At 41.8% G+C, this 19,100-nt stretch overlaps 1 protein-coding gene across 17 annotated transcripts in view; it reads left to right on the top strand.

The window, feature by feature from the left end:
- The window catches only part of ncor1 (nuclear receptor corepressor 1), a 270,800-nt gene that overhangs the window by 206,601 nt on the left and 45,099 nt on the right, over positions 1-19,100 (top strand). For 12 of the 17 annotated variants that reach the window (XM_059973760.1, XM_059973765.1, XM_059973762.1 and 9 more), the window contains 8 exons: positions 237-317; positions 871-1,112; positions 2,531-2,879; positions 3,072-3,293; positions 5,631-5,831; positions 5,941-6,081; positions 6,861-7,001; positions 7,970-8,156. In XM_059973760.1, coding sequence (XP_059829743.1) covers positions 237-317; positions 871-1,112; positions 2,531-2,879; positions 3,072-3,293; positions 5,631-5,831; positions 5,941-6,081; positions 6,861-7,001; positions 7,970-8,156 — 1,564 coding nt within the window. The remainder of the gene's footprint in view (positions 1-236; positions 318-870; positions 1,113-2,530; positions 2,880-3,071; positions 3,294-5,630; positions 5,832-5,940; positions 6,082-6,860; positions 7,002-7,969; positions 8,157-19,100) is intronic. The other 5 variants (XM_059973772.1, XM_059973771.1, XM_059973768.1 and 2 more) reach the window with 2 other exon arrangements.

Here is a 19,100-nt window from a genome sequence, read left to right as displayed (position 1 = left end):
CCTGAGCAATCAGGAATACAGAATTAAATTTACAGTTAGGACAGAATGGTGGGGCAGACTTGAGAGGCTAACTGGCTTATTTCTGTTTGTATTTGTGTGTTTTTCATGTTCTGCTCTATAGTAATTGAGAAATCAATCCTGGTCTCTTCTATGTATTGAAATATAGCTGGTAATTGAGGAGCAAATGGTGAAATATAGTAAAGGTTCTAAGAATGATCTTGCCTTCCCAATTTCAGGTCTCATCAGTCGTGCAAGGGAGAGCCCTCATTTACCAGACTCTAAAGACCGGGCTGTTCCATCAGGGTCAATAATGCAAGGTAAGGCCTCTTTTATTCTAGATTCCTTTAAAGCTTATTTCTTGGAATATCTGCCTTTTTAGGTTGGGAATTGAACTGAACATTTTTCAGTTTTTTAACCTTTCTTGGAGGTCATCCATCTACCTCTCTTGCAGAATGTGCAGCGTGACTTAACTGAAACTTCTTTGTATGGTCTACTTTATGCGATGTGAAAGTAGCTGTTGATGGACAAACTTTATACAGACATGATCGCTCTATCAGACCTTAACTGTTAACTCTATTTTTCATTACAAGCTTTCCTGTCTTCCTGAGGATTTCCAAAATGTTCTGTTTTGATTTCAAATTCTAGCACCTGCAGATTTTCATTTTCATTTGACCTTGCAAAGACCAGCATCACACACAATGCTGGTGGAACACAGCAGGCCAGGCAGCATCTATAAGGAGAAGCACTGTCGACATTTCGGGCCAAGACCCTTCATCAAGACCAGCATGGTATCTTTGAGTTGTGTAACAATTTTATGTCCCTTCATACTTCATGAAATTTAAATGTTCATTTGTTTGTGACATCGGTTAGGTACACCCAGAGCTTCCAGTGAGAACTATGAAGAAGGCATAAAGTATAGCAAGCAGATTAAGCGGGAAAGTCCACCGCTGCGAACTTTTGAGGGGTCTATTACTAAAGGCAAACCTTATGAGGGAGTCACCACCATTAAAGAGATGGGTCGCTCAATTCATGAGATTCCAAGGCAAGAAAGTCGGAAAACCCCAGAAATAGTACAAGGCACACGATCAATTGTGGAAGGTTCAATATCACAGGTACTTATTTTCACCTCTGGTTTTATTAGATGTTTTTCATGAAATTGATGAGTTATGAATCTGTAGATCTAACTTGTTACTTCATTTTACAAATACAATTCATAGAAAATTTAGCTAAATTTTGATCTCGCCTCATTGGGTAGATCTGTCATCAAAGCTGATGTTCTTTCAAGAACTACTCCAAGTATTGCGTGTAATATAGGCTGATTTAAACCAAAACTCTTCAAGATATGAAAGTTGCTCCTTAACTTCAAAATGTTCTTAAAGTATGATAATGATGACGGGTAAGGGGAAAAACTGCCCGATAGATTTAATTACACTCACTCTTTGTAGTCCAAGTTAGTAACTCAGAAGTGCTACTTTGCAGTTGTTTATTCTGAGAGATACAAAGTACAGGAAGTTGAATTGGAGCCATACAAGTCTCTGACCATCTCACTGTCTTGGTTAAAAGGACTGTTTATTGCAAATTAACGGGGGGATAAAATAAAGCCAGCTGTAATATAAAAACTTGCATTGAGTCCAGTCCAGAGAAATGATCCAGGAGTCAGTAAACTGCTGATGAGCAGACTGGGTAGTCTTGTTATCTTACAGTAACTCATTGAGTTACCTGGTCAGCTGATGGACCGACTGGGTAATGGTGTTATCTCGCAGTAGCTCACAGAGTTACCCGGTCAGCTGATGGGCAGACCAGATATTCTTGCTACCTCGCAGAAACTCAGTGCTTCTGATCAAGCTATGTTTATTTCACGTGACCCTTTAGATATATTTTAGATTAATTTATTGATTGTATTAATTAAGTCAAAGACTTAATTAACACAGTAACATGCAGCTACTGGGGTAGCAGAAGGTGACCAAGATGGAATAGAATCTTTAATTATCAGCTCAAATGCTCATGAACATGTTATCAGAATATATTTACTGTAGCAGATTTAATATAACAATTTGAGCCCAAATTCCAGTTATTTTAAATTATAACTGAATTTGAATAACCAGTTGACTACTATATGTTGTACTAATCAAAGTGATGAATGCTGCATGCTAGAGACAGTTTTAAGTTACTTAAAAAGCATTGAATTTACATCTTTAACTTGTTTAATTTTTAATTATTGAATAGTGAATTCCTCATCCAGATGGTGGTGAATTTGTGTAATTCAATGCAACTAATGACTGTGGAAGCCAGGTCATTGGGTATATTTAAAACAAATGGTGATAGGTTCTTGATTAGTAAGGGTGTCAAAGGTAACAGGAAGATGGCAGCAGAATGGGGTTGAGAGGGATAATAAATCAGCCATAATGGAATGGAGGAGCAGTCTTAATGTACCAAATGGCCTAATTCTGCTCCTATGCCTTTAGTCTTATGAAGCTTAGATTTTCAGTTAAAGAATGTTGTATCTGAGATAATGGTACCTGTTTTACAGGGGACCCCAGTGAAGCACGAGAGCCAGTCTGCCATTAAACATGATGTCAAGTCTCTGATCACAGTGGCTAGCAAACACCCACACCCCATGCACCAGTTGGAGAAGATCTCAGAGGGAGTGAAAGTCATGGAAAGGAAGTATGAAGATATGAAACCGACTGACCAGTTAAGGGGCCGCCATAGTGCAGTGGCTAGTTCTGGGACATCAGTTCTCAGGTCAACAATGCATGAAGCTTCAAAACCTCAGCTGAGTCCAGGCCTGTATGACGATCCTAATGCAAGGCGGACACCAGTAGGGTATCCTGGCTTCATTACCAGGGGTCCACCCATGGTCAGCAGATCACAAGAAGGTAAACTTATACTACTAGCACTGGCTGTTTGGTAGCGGTAGTAACAGAAAGTGTATCTAGTTTTTACTAAAGCAAATATGGTACATGCAGATATTGAAAGATTTTTTCAGATTCACTTGATTTAGCATGTGCATTAGCATCTCATGTGATTTTAAAGACTGATGTGCACACCTTGGTGTTCTGGCATTGCAGGTGTTGCAACTTCAGGGAAGTCCAGTGGCCCTGAAAGGAAAGCTACATTAGTCCCAGCACAAAGAGAGAACATATCTGTCAAGTCTCCAGTCTCTGTAGTGGATCCATCTGCAACTCTCAGCCCTTACGACTCTATCCATGGGCGAGGGAATCCTGAATTCAGAGGTCATGTTCCTCTTCCATTTGACCAGACAATGGCTTTCCATCGAGCATTAGACCCAGGTAAGGCTCTTTGAAAATGGAATGTGAAAAATTCTATAATTTTGCCACATGTCTTGTGGGTATTCGGAGTGAAAATTTCCATAATGAGCATTAGCTTGCAATGTGTCATAATATATTGAAAATACACCCTGAGATAGGGAAACCAGACCTGTACACAATATTCCACATGCAATTCCAGCAAGGTTATGTAAATTTAAGGCAAAATGTCTTCATTTTTATACTGAAATCCCTTTGCAATAAAGGCCAAATGGGATTGCAATTGGCGTGTAAGAATACATGGATCATTATGAAAATTAACATCTTGCTAAATTCTGAATTTTTTCTCAATCTTTGTAAACATCCAGTACCTTTATCCCAGGGTTAAAATGTCTAATACTGGAGGGCATTTATTTAAGATGGGGATGGTGAGTGTTAAATGTGTGGTGCAAGTTTTTTTTTTACAGAGTGGTGGTTAACTGGAATATACTATTAGGGTGAAAGAGGAAGCAAATGTAAAAGCTTCTTAAGAGGCTCTTAGGCACAGAATATGCGGGGAATAGAGGGATATATGTAAACAGAATGGATTATATTGTTAGGTATTTATTTGTCAGTTTAATCATTTTTGCAAAGCATTGAAGACCAAAGGGCCTGTTTCTGTGCTGTTCAACATAAACTTTGATAATTTCTGAAGGAAAAAAGGGTGCATGTTATTTTATCTGTTTTATATTCCACATCAGAATTGAACAAAGCACTCAAAACTGAAGCAGGTTTATACAGTCATTGCAGTACAAATCTAAACTTGAGCATTATGGCACATAAACAGGCCGTTCAGCCTATCTAGTCCATGCCAAACTTATTCTACCTCATCTTATTGATCCACACCTGAACCATAGCTCTCCTTGCCCCTCTCATCTAGGTGCTTATCCGAATGTCTCTTAAATGTTGAAATAGAGCCTGTATCCACTGCTTCTGCAAACAGCTTGTTCCACACTGGTAACATTTTCCCCTGGAGTATTTCATCTTTCACTCTTAACCTATATCCAAATTTAGTCTCGCCCAACAGCAGGGAAATAAGCCTGCTTGCATTTACCCTATCTATATCCCCTCACAATTTTGTATATCTTTATATACCTCAACCAGGGTCTTTTATCCCTTGCAGTTCCTTCATTCTACCACATCAATTCTGTATCTTCCAATCCTATGTCACCTGTTTCTAAGGCTTTGATTTTTTTTAAACCACAGAGCCACACCACCCCCTCTACCTTCCTGCCTGTCCTCTCGATAGAATGGGGATCCTTGGACATTAAGCTTCCAGCTATAATTTTTTTTCAGCCATGATTCAGTATACCTACAATATCATGTATGAGTTAGAAGTTCATCTACCTTATATTCTGCACACATTCAAGTAGAACATCTTCAGTCCTGTATAAACCCTTTTCAATTTTCTATGCTTTTTACTTTGCAACTTGTTCTTCTAACTGCAATTTTGCCCTATCATCAACCTCTCCTTGCTCGGAGTCTCACTACATGTTGCTTTTGTTTATAAACTGACTACCTCATCTTCAACACTGTCACTCCAGTGCCCATCCCCCTGCCAAATTAGTTATCCTTTGATGTTAAGCTCCAACCATAATCTTCTTTCAGCCATGATTTAGTGATGCCCACAATGTGATGCAATTTTACCAACTGCCTCATCCTTAGGCCTATCACTCCAGATCCCATCACCCTGGCAAATTAGTTTAAACCCTCCCCAAAAGCGCAAACAAACCTACCCACAAGGATATTGGTCTCAGTTAGATTCAGCTGTAACCCATTTTTGTTGTACAGGTCATACCTCCCCCAGAAAACATCCAAATGATCCAGAAATCTGAAGTTCCACCTCTTCACCAGTTCCTCAGCACACATTCATCTGTAGCAGAGGATCCCAACCTGGGGTCCACTGACCCCCTGCTTTAATGGTATTGGTCATGACATAGAAAAAGATTGGGATGCCATTACTCTGTTTCTTTCCTGACTAGCAGATGACACTGGGACTAATGCATTCTTCCACTGGTTTGTTCTTCCCGAAGTCTTATCAACACACACTTGTTTACAATATACTCTATCTACCATTTTCAGCTCATTTAAATAAAATAACCAACATCTGGTTGCTACCTGGGACTGTTAATAGGTTGTTCTCAAATATGAACAATATGATGTATTCAGACTTGTCATGTAGAATATATCTACCTGAGCCAGATTTGAGTCCATGTGGCAGTATTAATGGAGCCAAAGAACATTAATTACTAAATGGTTTTTTTTGATCAGTTGGTGCAACCTTCATTCTGATGTTCTTGTTGCTTTTTGTATTATCTGCAGCATACCTGTTTTCCCGGCAACTTTCCCCTAACCCCAATTATTCAAATCACTATCAACTGTATGCAATGGAGAACACACGGCAGACCATTCTCAATGACTATATTACTTCCCAACAAATGCAAGTTATCACCAAGCCAGACGGTACTAGGGGGATGTCACCACGAGAAACTTTAGGTGTCCCCTATGCTTCTGGAGCCAGAGGTGAGATACCCTCTCTGTCTACCTGCAAGTGTCCATGTCTGTTTGTGACTGTCCGTTGAATATGGTTTTGTTTTGAACACCAGATTATTGGAAAGTGTATGCCTTTCAGGGATCATCGACTTGGCACAGATGCCACACACGATCCTTGTGCCAGGTGGGAGCAGTACTCCTCCCATGGACAGGATAACCTATATTCCTGGTAACCAAGCGCCTTATCCAGGCCGGTACAACCACTCTCCTATATCACCAGGTAAGAATGGCTTTTTGTTATTTAAGGCACAGAGTTTTTTTTAATCAGATTGAAGTCATGTTTTATCTAAACTAAAAAGGTAAAGACAGCAGCTGATGCTATGATACCTTGTACACACTGATCTTAGTGAGATTGCTGGATTGATAAAAGCTACTTGTGTTCCATGACTAAGTGAATAATTCTGCACGTCTCAGGAGAAGATGGGTGGTTTTATCTCTAAGACAGTAATGACCCTTGGTAGAGAACACTACAGAAATGAATAAGAATGTGAAATTAAAGGTGGGTGTGCACCATTTTGAGATTCTGAATGGATAGACCATTACTGAAAATATGCTGATTTAAACAGCTCATCTCCAAGCCCAGCAGAGGTTTCCACCATCAACAAGATTTCAGCATTGTATGAAACATTTACCAGGTGTTTGGATGACTCAATAATAATTGTGTTTGACACTCTCCAGTGATAAAGTGAATTAGTATGGAGGATCAGGTCTAAATTGAAAACAATGGTTCCTTAACTGAGATTGGGGAAGGGGAACTAAACAGACTCCAGGCAGATAAAGTTGTCGGGTAATTAGCTGAGTATTTTAGTGTTACACAAAACCTAATTAAGTAAGAAAAGATGAAGTTCCTGATTGGTTAGGGGAATGGCCAGGCAACTTAGTATCCTGGACTTCTTATCGTCAAAGATGGAGGAGCCTTTCATCAAAAGATTCAGTTATTTTCACCTGACATTGATGTTCATGAGCAGCAAGACATAGCGTCTTTTTGGTTTTGCACAGGTCACCCTGCACATATATCTGCATCCACAGCAAATGCAGAGCGTGAGAGGGAAAAAGAGAGAGAGAGGGAAAGAGAACGGGAACAGAGAGAAAGAGAAAGATTAGCTGTGACAACTTGTGACCTGTCTTATCTCAGAGCAGGTGAGTAATGTGTTCTGACTCTGGAAGTGTGTGGGCATAAGGTTGGTCCCTTAGTCAATTCTTCTTCTATTTGCGCTAAACATGCCCTAATACAATTTAAGGTTATACATAGGGCTCACATGTCCAAGGATAAACTTGCTCGATTTTATTCTTATGTTAATCCAACCTGTGACAGATGTCATTCTGAAGTTGCTTCATTGACCCACATGTTTTGGTCTTGCCCTTGTTTGCAAAATTATTGGAAAGATATTCTCAGTATTATTTCAACAGTTCTGAATATCAAATTGCAACCGCATCCTATTACTGCAATTTTCGGTTTACCAATGGTGGATAATAGTTGTTTATCCCCCTCAGCTTGACGGATGATTGCATTTGTTACATTAATGGCTAGAAGATCTATCCTATTGAACTGGAAAGAAATTAATCCTCCAACTATATTTCAGTGGTTTTCTCAAACTATCTCTTATTTGAGCTTAGAAAAAAATTACAAGTGTTGTCTTTGATCCTGCAGTTAAATTTGAAGAAACTTGGAGACCATTTATTCAACATTTTCACGAGTTAAACTGACTTTTCCTAAACCCTGCTTCTATTATCCTTAGTTATTTGGATAGAGGTACGGAGTTATTGATGCTACTGTGTATATTTGACATAATGCAATGAATGGCCTGTGTTGGTTAGGTTTTTTTCTTTTCTTCTCTGGGGATTTTTTTTTCTTATTTACTCCTTTTTTCGTAATTACTATGAGTCTGGGAGGTTATTAAATATGGATTATCATCTATTTGAATGTATGCTTAACCTATTAATTATGTACTCTCAAACTCTCTATTCATGTTTCATTTATGTTTGTTTAAAATTAATAAAAAAGATTTAAAAAGAAAATAAAAAGGTTGGTCCCTTCAGCCACCCTTTGATGCATTGTGAAGGTTCAATTCTCAAAGATGCATTTTCATTTTCTTTTTTTCTCACAGGTCCTGAACAGACCAGTAGACCCAGCAGTCATGGCTATGTCCGTTCCCCATCCCCATCAATACGAGCGCAAGAGACCATGTTACAGCAGCGACCAAGTATATTCCAAGGAGCCAGTGGCAAGGGTGTTATAACCTCGCTTGATGCAGCTACACAGCCTCGGATAATGTATGTTAGATCGATCTTCAAGTAGGTTAAAAGCCTAAAGTTTCAGATAATGTACAGTTGAAAGAAAAAGTTTAATGAACCCTTTGCAATTTCCTAGTTTTCTGCATTAATTGCTCATAAAATGTGGTTTTGATCTTCATCTGAGTCACAATAATAGACAAACGCAATCTGCCTAAACTAGTAACAGACTAATTGTACTTTTCATGTTTTTATTGAGCACGTTGTTTAATCATTCACAGCCCGGGCTGGAAAAAGTATGTAAACCCTTGTATTTAATAACTGGTAGAACCTCATTTAGCAGCAATAACTTCCACCAAATGTTTCCTGTAGCTGCTGATCTGACTTTACACAACAGCAAAGAGGAATTTTAACCATTCCTCCATACAAAACTGTTTCAGTTCATCGATATTTCTGGGATACCTTGCGTGAACTGCCCTCTTCATGTCATGCAATAGCATCTCTATTGGGTTATGGTCTGAACTCTGACCCTAGCCCTAACCCATTCCAATACATTAATTTTCTTTTTAAACCATTATGCTGTTGATTTACTCTTGTGTTTCAGATCATCGTCTTGTTGCATCATCCAACTTCAATTCAGCTTCAGGTGACAGACTGCTACCCTGACATTCTCCTGTAGAATGTCTTGATACAATTTTGAATTCATTGTTCCCTCAATTGCAAGCTGTCCAGGCTCTGAGGCAGCCACAAACCATAATGTTCCTTCCAACATGCTTTGCAGTTGGTATGAGGTTTTGGTGCTGGTGTGCAGTGCCCTTTTTCCTCCAGTGTGTATTTCTGATAAAAAGTTCAACTTTTGTCTCATCTGTCCACAGAGCATTGACTAAGAAGCATGTGGAACATCCAGGTGGTCTTTTGCAAACTTGAAGCATGCAGCATTGGTTTCTTCCGTTCTTTTTCAGTGTTTTTCTTTTAGTGGACACATGAACAGAGACTTTATCAAGTTCTAGAGATTTCTGCAGGTCTTTTGCTGTTACCCTTGGGTTCTTTTTCACCTCCTTCTGCATTGCATGTTGTGCTCTTGATGGGTTCTTTGCAGGATGCCCTCTCCTAGGGAGAGTAGTATCAGTACTGAATTTTCTCCATTTGTAGAAAATTACTGTTAATACACTGATGAACAATCAGGTCTTGAGAAATGCTTTTGTAGCCTTTTCCAGCTTCATGCATCTCTACAATTCTTCTTCTAAGGTTCCTCTGAAAGTTATTTGCTCGAGGCATGGTGCATATAAATATATCTTCTTAAGAAGAGCAGGCTCTTTCAGTAACCTGACTTTGTGTGTCATTTTGTTTTAATAGGGCAGGGCACCTCAACAACCCACACCTCCATTCTTATCTCATTGATTGGAACACTTGACTCCTAATAGCTTTTGTAGAAGGCATTACGCCAGAGGTGCACATACTTTTTTGAACCTGGACAATGATTGTTTAAATGGTGTACTCAGTATTGACAAGAAGTAGTACATTTGTCTGTGAGTTCCGGTGGCCCAATCAACGGCGGGAGCAGAATACTATTATGAGGTTTCTCACAGGTTGACAACACTTGTTGAGAAGTACAGAAGGGAACAGCGGGGGCTGGCCATTATTGGAAGTAGGCCAGTGGTGAGAGTAGGAGTGTCAGGTTTTAGCTAGAGGAGCCGTTGGCTCTGGATAAGCTTATGTTAAGGTTCCTTTTTTTTCCCTCTTGCTGTACCTAGTGTAGTAAATGGCTGTTGTGTGTACTTCATTCTGGATGTTGTAATCCTGGGAGACCCAGAGTCTCCCAAGGAACTACATTTGCGTGAAGTACTTCCAGCTGCAGCTCCTTGAAGACAGGGATCTGGAGCAGCAGCTAGATGACCTTCGACTTGTACTTGAGAGTGAAGAGATAATCAGTCAGTTACAGGGAAGTAGTTGCCCCGAAGTTGCAGGAGGCAAGTAGCTGGGTGACTGTCAGGAGAAATGGAAATGTAAATAGGCAGAGCACCCAGTGGCCATTCCCTCAATAATAAGTATATCGTTTTGGATACTGTTGTGGGGGATGACGTCCCAAAGAAAGGCCAGGGAGACCAGGTTACTGGAACTGAGCATAGGTCTGTGATGCAGAAGGGAAAGAGGGAGAAGGATAATCAGAGGAACAGACAGGAGATTCTGTGTACCATGAATTGGACACCTAAATGGTATGTTACCTCCCAGGTGCCAGGGTCAGGGATATCTCGGATCATATCCCCAACAGTTTGGAGGGAGAGTGGCCAGATGTCTTGGTATATATTGGTACCAATGACATAGGAAGGAATAGTAAAGAGGTCCTGAAAAGAGAAATTAGAGAGCTAGGTAAAAGCTGAGAAACAGGACCTCCCAGGTAATAATTTCTAGATTGCTGCCTGTGCCACGTGCCAGAGAGGATAGAAACAGAATGATTTGGCAGCTAAATGCGTGATTGAGAAGCTGGTTCAGGGGGCAGGGCTTCAGGTTCTTAGATCATTAGGATCTCTTCTGAAGGAAGTATGACCTGTGCAAAAGTGACGGGTTGCATCTGAACCCAGAACCCAAGAGGAAGCAATATTCTCATGGCAGTTTTGTTAGGGCTGTTAGGGAGAGTATAAATTAATTTCACAGGGAGGTGGGAACAAGAGTGAAGGGACTCAGGATAGGTGTTGTGATGGAAAATAACTGGTTCTTTGAGTCTCAACAGTAGAGGCCTGGACCCACACAGTTTTAATAATAAGGAATTTATTTACAAGGGGAAGTCAGGTCAACACAAGCAACTACAATACACAGGAAGTGGTGTGGGGACAGGGTACAGTTACACAAACAAAGAACAAGGGAAAAGCACTACAACAGCTATCCCCCTTGACCTTGGATAGCTGTGGCTCCCTTACCAGGACAAACGATAGACCTTCCCAAACATAAATCAATGCACTTACCTTCAATGAGGTGGTCTGTAAGAGAGGCCAATCCAGGGACAAGTCTCACCTTTTATAGCATAGGGCTGGGCAAGATAATCCAATTAAGGTGACCAATAATTTAGGTGTGCATTGATTAGTTGGGAGGGACCAAATGTTGATTGGCATGTGGTGTGTCCTCCAACCAGCCAGGTGGCAGTGCATCTGTCATGTGGCCGGTATCTCTGGATGCAATAGGACAGTTGGTTTAAAAAAAAGCAAAGTTAACATGCAGTCAGACTGTCAAGAAGGGCAGGCAGATGACAGGACATAATTGCAGACAGCAAAGTGAGTATCAGTGCATTAGGGATGCAGAATCAAAAAGGGTAGCAAATATAGTACTCGAAAGTGTAATGTCTCAATGCACAGAGTATACAAAATAAGGTGGATGATCTTGTTGCACTATCACAGATTGTCAGGTATGATGTGGCCATCACTGATCGTGGCTGAAGGATAGGAATTTAGGCAGAGTGGGTGGTGTGGCTCTGCTGGTAAAGAATAGCATCAAATTAGTAGAAAGACGTGACATAGGATTGGAAGATGTTGCATCCTTGTGGGTTGAGTTAAGAAACTGCAAGGGTAAAAGGACTCTGATGCCAGATTTATTCAGGCCTCCTAACAATAGCTGGGATGTGGACCACAGGTTACAAAAGGAAATAGAGAAGGCATGTCAAAAGAGCAATGTTATCATAGTCATGGGAGATTTCAACATGCAGATCCAAATGGCCTGATTCAGTTCCTAGGTCTTATGTGTGTGTGGTCCCTGGTCTTTTCCCAGTAACTGTTGATGCCATGTCCAATCAAGAACATAGCAAGCTCTGCCTTAAATACACCCAACAACCTGGCCTCCACAGCAACCTGTGGTAATAAATTACACAAATTCACCACCCTTTGGCTCTGCATCTGTTTTAAGTGGATGCCCCTCTTTCCTTAAGCAGTGCCCTCTTGTCCTAAACTCCCCTATTGTGGGAGCCACCCTTTCCACATCTACTCGTCTTGGTCTTTCAATATTCGAAATGTTTGAATGAGATCTCTCCCCACCCCCCCATCCTTCTGAATTCCAGTGAGTACCTGCATCCCCTTTATCTATCCTACTTGTAATCTCCTTAAAGAATTCCTCCAGGTTCATCAAGTAAGATTTTCCTTGGAGGAAACCATACTGACTTTGTCCTAAACAAGAGAAAACCTGCAGATGCTGGAAACCCAAGCAACACACAAGAAACGTTGAAGAAACTCAGGCCCGCAGCATCAATGCAAAAAAGTACCGTCAATGTTTTGGGACAACTTTTTACCAATAGATGCTGTCTGGCCTGCTGAGTTAACTTAGAAACATAGAAAACCTACAGCACAATACAGGCCCTATGGCCCATGATGTACTTACCTTAGAAATTGCCTAGGGTTACCCATACCCCTCTGTTTTTCTAAGCTCCAAGTACCTATCCAGGAACCCCTTAAAAGACCATATCTTATCCACCTTCACCACCGTTGCCAGCAGCCCATTCCACGCACTCACCACTTTCTGCATTAAAAAATACCCCGATATCTTCTCTGTAATGGCTTTCAAGCACCTTAAAACTGTGCCCTTTCGTGTTAGCCAATTCAGCCCTAGGAAAAAGCCTCTGGCTATCAACACGATAAATGCCTCTTATCATCTTGTACACCTCTATCAGGTCACCTCTCATCCTTTGTTGCTCCAAGGAGAAAAGGCCAAGTTTACTTAACCTATTCTCATAGAGTATGTTCCCCAATCTAGGCAACATCCTTGTAAATGTCCTCTGCACCCTTTCTATGGCTTCCACAACCTTCCCGTAGTGAGGCGACCAGAACTGAGTACTCCAAGTGGGGCCTGACCAGGGTCCTATATAGCTGCAACATTACCTCTTGGCTCTTAAATTCAATTCCACGATTGATGAAAGCCAATACACCATACGCCTTCTTAACCATAGAGTCAACCTGCGCAGCTGCTTTGAGCGTCCTATGGACTCGGACCCCAAGATCCCTCTGATCCTCCACGCTGCCAAGAGTCTTAGCATTAATACTATATTCTGCCATCATATTTGACCTACCAAAATGAACCACCTCACACTTATCTGGGTTGAACTCCAGTTGCCACTTCTCAGCCCAGTTTTGCATCCTATCAATATCCTGCAGTAACCTCTGACAGCCCTCCACAACACCCCCAACCTTTGAGTCATCAGCAGATTTACTAACCCATCCTTCAACTTACTCATCCAGGTCATTTATAAAAATCATTAAGAGGAGGGGTCCCAGAACAGATCCCTGAGGCACACCATTGGTCGCTGACCTCCATGCAGAATATGACCCTTCTACAACCACTCTTTGCCTTCTGTGAGCAAGCCAGTTCTAGATCCACGAAGCAAGGTCCCCCTTGGATTCCATGCCTCATTACTTTCTCAATAAGCCTTGCATGGGGTACCTTTTCAAATGCCTTGCTGAAATCCACATACACTACATCTACTGCTCTACCTTCATCAATGTGTTTAGTTACATCCTCAAAAGATTCAATCAGGTTCGTAAAGCATGACCTGCCTTTGCCAAAGCCGTGCTGACTATTCCTAATCGTATTATGCCTCTCCAAATGTTCATAAATCCTGTCTCTCGGGATCTTCTCCATCAACTTACCAACCACTGAAGTAAGACTCACTGGTCTATAATTTAATGGGCTATCTCTACTCCCTTTCTTGAATGAAGGAACAACATTTGCAACCCTCCAATCCTCCAGAACCTCTTCTGTCCCCATCAATGATGCAAAAGTCATTGTCAGAGGCTCAGCAATCTCCTCCCTTGCCCCCCACGGTAGCCTGGGGTAGAACTCATCCGGTCCCAGTGACTTATCCAACTTGATACTTTCCAAAAGCTCCAGCACATCCTCTTTCTTAATGCCTATATGCTCAAGTTTTTCAGTCCACTGTAAGTCATCCTTACAATCACCAAGGTCCTTTTCTGTAGTGAATACTGAAGCAAAGTATTCATTAAGTACCTCTGCTTTCTCTCCAGTTCAATGCACACTTTTCCACTGTCACACTTGATTAGTCCTATTCTCTCACGTCTTATCCTCTTGCTCTTTACATACTTGTAGTATTCCTTGGGGTTTTCCTTAACCCTGCTCGCCAAAGCCTTCTCATGGACCCTTCTGGCTCTCCTAATTTCATTCTTAAACTCCTTCCAGCTAGCCTTATAATTTTCTAGATCTCTATCATTATCAGGTGTTTTGAATCTTTCATTAGCTTTTCTTTTCTTCTTGAATAGATTTTCAACAGCCTTTGTGCACCACAGTTCCTGTACCATACCATCCTGTTATTATTTCACTTTTCCAGAATCTGTCTCCCTATCTGCTCTTCGATGTTCTTGTTACTATTGGGTGGTCTATCAAAAAGTGCCCGATAGAGTTAATGACCACTTCCTGTTCCTAACTTACACACATAGAGACTCAGAAGACAATCCCTCCATGACTTCCTCCTTTTCTGTAGCGATGACACTATCTCTGATCGGTGGTGCCACACCTCCACCTCTTTTGCCTCCCTCCCTGTCCTCTCTGAAACATCTAAAGCCTGGCACTCGAAGTAAACATTCCTGCCCCTGAGCGATCCAAGTCTCGGTAATGGCCACAACATCATAGCTCCAAGTACTGATCCATGCTCAAAACTCATCCACTTTGTTCCTGATGCTTGCATTAAAATAGACACATCTCAAATCCATCAGTCTTAGCGTATCCCTTCTCTATCACCTGCCTATCGCTCCATCTTCAAGCTTCCTCTATTTGTGAGCCAATCACCCCTTCCTCTGTATCTTCAGTTCAGTTCCCACCCCCCAGCAATTCTAGTTTAAACTCTCCCTAATAGCTTTAGCAAACCTCCCTGCCAGGATATTGATCCTCCTCGGATTCAAGTGCAACCCGTCCTTTTTATATAGGTCACGGCTGCCCCAAAAGATGTCCCAATGATCCAGAAATCTGAATCCCTGTCCCCTGTTCCAACCTGTCAACCACGCATTTATCACTCTATTCCTATACTCACTGTCGAGTGGCATAGGCAGCAATCCCAAAATTACTATCTTTGAGGTCCTGCTTCTCAACTTCCTTCCTAACTCCCTGTCTGTTTACAGGACCTCCTCCCTTTTCCTACCTGTGTCATTGGTACTAATATGTACCACAACCTCTGGCTGTTCTCCTTCCCACTACAGGGTATCATGGACACGATCAGAAAGATCCCGGACCCTGGCATCTGGAAGGCAAATGACCATCCATGCTTCTTTCCTGCTTCCACAGAATCATCTGTCTGACCCCCTAACTATAGATTCCCCTATCCCTGCTGCCATCCTCTTCCTTTCCCTGCCTTCTGAGCCACAGGGCCAGATTCTGTGCCAGAGGAACTGCCACTGTTGCTTCCACCAGGTAGGCCGTTGACAACCCTAGGGTGCAATTGTGACTTAAGTATATTTAGGTCTTTAAGCTTTACGAACACCTTCTCTCTTGTAATAGTAACTGCACTCACTTCTCTCACACCCTTCAATACTTGGCACACTGTTCATGTCTTCCACAGTGAACACTGATGCAAAATACTCAGTTAATTTATCTGCCATCTCCTTGTCCCCCGTTATTATTTCTCTAGCCTCGTTTTCTAGTGGTCCCTTTTCCACTCTCCTCTTTTTTTTACATACTTCGAGGCTTTTTCTATCCACAATATTTGCTAGCTTGTCTTCATATTTCATCTGTTCTCTCTGAATGATTCTTTTAATTGCTTTCTGTGGGTTTTTAATGCTTCCCAATTCTCTATCTTCCCTCTAATTTTTGCTTGGTTGTATGCCCTATCTTTTGCTTTTACATTAGCTTTGATTTCCCATGTCAGCCACAATTTGAGTATTTCTTTGTTTTTGGAATAATTTACATTGCATCTTCCTCATGGCAGAATCTCAAGCCATTGCTGCCCTGCCTGCATCTTTTAATTTACTCTGGCCAGCTCCTCTCTCATACCACTTTCCTTTACTCCACTGAAATACTACTACATCCTTATCAAATTTCAAGTTGAACTCAGATCATATTGTGATCACTGACTCCTAAGGGTTACCTTAAGCTTCCTGATCACTTCTGGTTAATTACATAACGTGCAATCCAGTTTAGCAGATCCCCTTAGCAGGCTCAACGACACGCTGCTTTTAAAAAACCATCTCATTGGCATTCAACAAATTCACCCTCTTGATATCTATTACCAACCAGATTTTTACAATCAACCTGCACGTTAAAATCTCCCATGACTATCATAACATTGCCCTTTTGACATGCCTTTTCTACTTCCTGGGAAACTCTGTAGTCCACGTCCTAGTTGCTGTTTGGAGGCCTGTATATAACTTTCATCAGGGACTTTTTACCCTTGCAGTTTCTTAATTCAACCTACAAGAATTCAGCATCTCCTGATCCTATGTCGCATCTTTCTACTGATTTTATGCCATTCTTTACCGGCAGAGCCAAGCCGCTCTCTCTGCCTACCTTCTTATCCTTCTGATACAGTGTGTAACCTTGGACATTCAGCTCCCAATGACAACCATCTTTCAGTCACGATTCATTGAAGGCCACAACATCATACCCGACAATCTGCAAAAGTGCAACAAGATCATCCACGTTACTTCTTGTACTCTATGCACTGAGATACAACATTTTTGAGTACTGTATTTGCTATCCTTTTTGATTCTGCATCCCTAATGCACTGCTCACCTGCTGGATGCAATTTTGTCCTATCATCTGCCTGTCCTTTCTGACAATCTGACTGTACGCTACCTTTGCTTTTTTACCATCTGCCTTGTCTTGTGTCCCTTAACTCTGGTCCTCTTCCCCCTGCCAAATTAGCTTAAACCCTCCCCAACAACCCCTAACAAAACTTCCCAGGGGAATATTGGTCCCTCTCGGGTTCAGATGCAACCCATCCCTTTTGTACTGGTTGTATCTCTCCCAGAAGTGATCCCAATGATCCAAGAAGCCCTATACCAGCTTCCCAGCCGTGCATTTATCTGCCAGATCATCTTGTTTCTACCCTCACTAGTGTGTGGCACAGGTGGCCACCCAGAAATTATTACTTTTGGAGGTCCTGCTTCTCAGCTTTCTGCCGAGCTCTCTAAATTCTCTCTTCCAGACCTCATTGCTTTTCCTTCCTATGTCATTGTTTCCAATATGTAACAAGACATCTGGCTGCTCTCCCTCCCTCTCCAAAATGCAATCCGAAATGTCCTGACCCTGGCACCTAGGAGGCAACATGCCATGTGGGTGTCACGTTCACATCCACAGAATCTCGTGTCTGTTCCTCTGCCTATTGACCTCTATCACTAGTGCTCCCTTCTTCTACCTCTTTCCCTCTGCACTACAGACCTATGACCTGTGCCAGTAACCTGGTCTCTGTGGCATTCCCTAGGAGGTCATTCCTCTCAACAATCTCCATAACAGTATACTCATATAATTGATACTCTTTCCCTCCTTTCTATCTGCTCAGCTAGGTCAGCTGGTAGTAGCTAGGCAGGATAGCTGAATGCTCTTCTTGCGGGATGTGGAAAGGCAGTGATCTTCCAGTGTGTCTGACGACAACTGGGAGAAGTGCATCCAGCTGCAGCTTCTAACAATCCGTGTTAAGGAGTTGGAGTTGGAACTGGATGAACTCCAGAACATTTGGGAGACTGAGCAGTGCCAGGACATATAGAGAGGTAGTTACACCCACAGTGCAGGACATAGAATACTGGGTGACAGGATGGGGAAGGGGGTTAAAGACCTAGTGCAGAGTATCCCGTGACATCCCGCTCAACTGCACTTTGGATACCGTTAGTGGGGGGTGGTGTGGTGGTTGACATATCAGAGCTTTCTAAATGGAGATAGAAAAAAACAAAAAAACTGAGTTGCAAAGTCCTTATGCAGGATTCCCTAAAGGTTAATTTGCAGGTTGAGTCTGTGGTGTGGAAGGGAAACACAATGTTAGCATTCATTTGAAGTGGACTTGATATAAAAGCAAGGATGTAATATTGAGGCTTTATAAAGCACTACTTGCTTGGAGTATTGTGAGCAGTTTTGAACCCCTTCAGCCCCTTACCCTAGAAAAAATATGCTGAAACTAGAGAATGTTCAGAGGAGGTTCATGAAAATGATTCCAGGATGAAATGACATCGTATGCAAGAATGTTTGATGACTCTGGGCCTTTAGTCAATAGAATTCAGAAGAATGATGGGTGACCTCGTTGAAATCTATCGAATGGTAAGAAAACTTGATAATGTCGATGTGGAGAGGATGTTTCCTATGGTGGAACAGTCTAAGGCCACAGGACACAGCCTCAGAATAGAGTGGTGTAGTTTTAGAATAGAGATGAGGAATTTCTTTAGCCAGAGAGCGGTGAATCTGTGGAATTTGTTGCCACAGCCAGATGTGGAGGCTACGTCTGTCTTGTACATTTAAGGCAGAGGTTAATAGATTCTTGATTGGTTAGGACATGTAGGGATTTGGGGAGAAGGCAGGAGATTGGTGCTGAGAGGAAAATTGGATCAGCCATAATGAAATGCAGAGCAGGCTCAATGGTGCAAATGGCCTAATTATGCGGTATCTTTTGTTCATTCCACTTGAAGAGGTGTTCCCAAGGTTTGAGGTTGCATCACAACTCTAGTGATTCTGGTTCAATCTTGACCTCCAGTGTTGTCTGCATGGATTTTGCATTTCCTCCCACATCCAAAGACATGCAGGATGGTAGGTGAATTGGTGCTATAAATTGCCCTGAGGGTGGATGGGTGATCAGAGAAGAGGGATGTGATGGGCATGTGAGAAGTAATAGGTTACAGGGATAGATAGTGAAATGGAATTGCTTTGACAGCCCTTGTATGCTCTGCATATCCTCCCAGCCTTTGTAGCTATCTCCACCCATCCCTGTCCATCTGACTCATCTGCCATCCAGCTCCACCCACATGGTAGGCAGAATCAGCTTCCATATTGAAAGGAGGTAATGAGAATACTTCAAAACACAAAATGCTGGCAGAACTCAGC

This window comes from Hypanus sabinus, chromosome 6 (genome assembly GCF_030144855.1).
Source record: "Hypanus sabinus isolate sHypSab1 chromosome 6, sHypSab1.hap1, whole genome shotgun sequence".
Lineage (NCBI taxonomy): Eukaryota > Metazoa > Chordata > Chondrichthyes > Myliobatiformes > Dasyatidae > Hypanus > Hypanus sabinus.
Note: the sequence above shows the minus strand (reverse complement) of the source record. Positions and strands in the feature narration are given on the sequence as shown.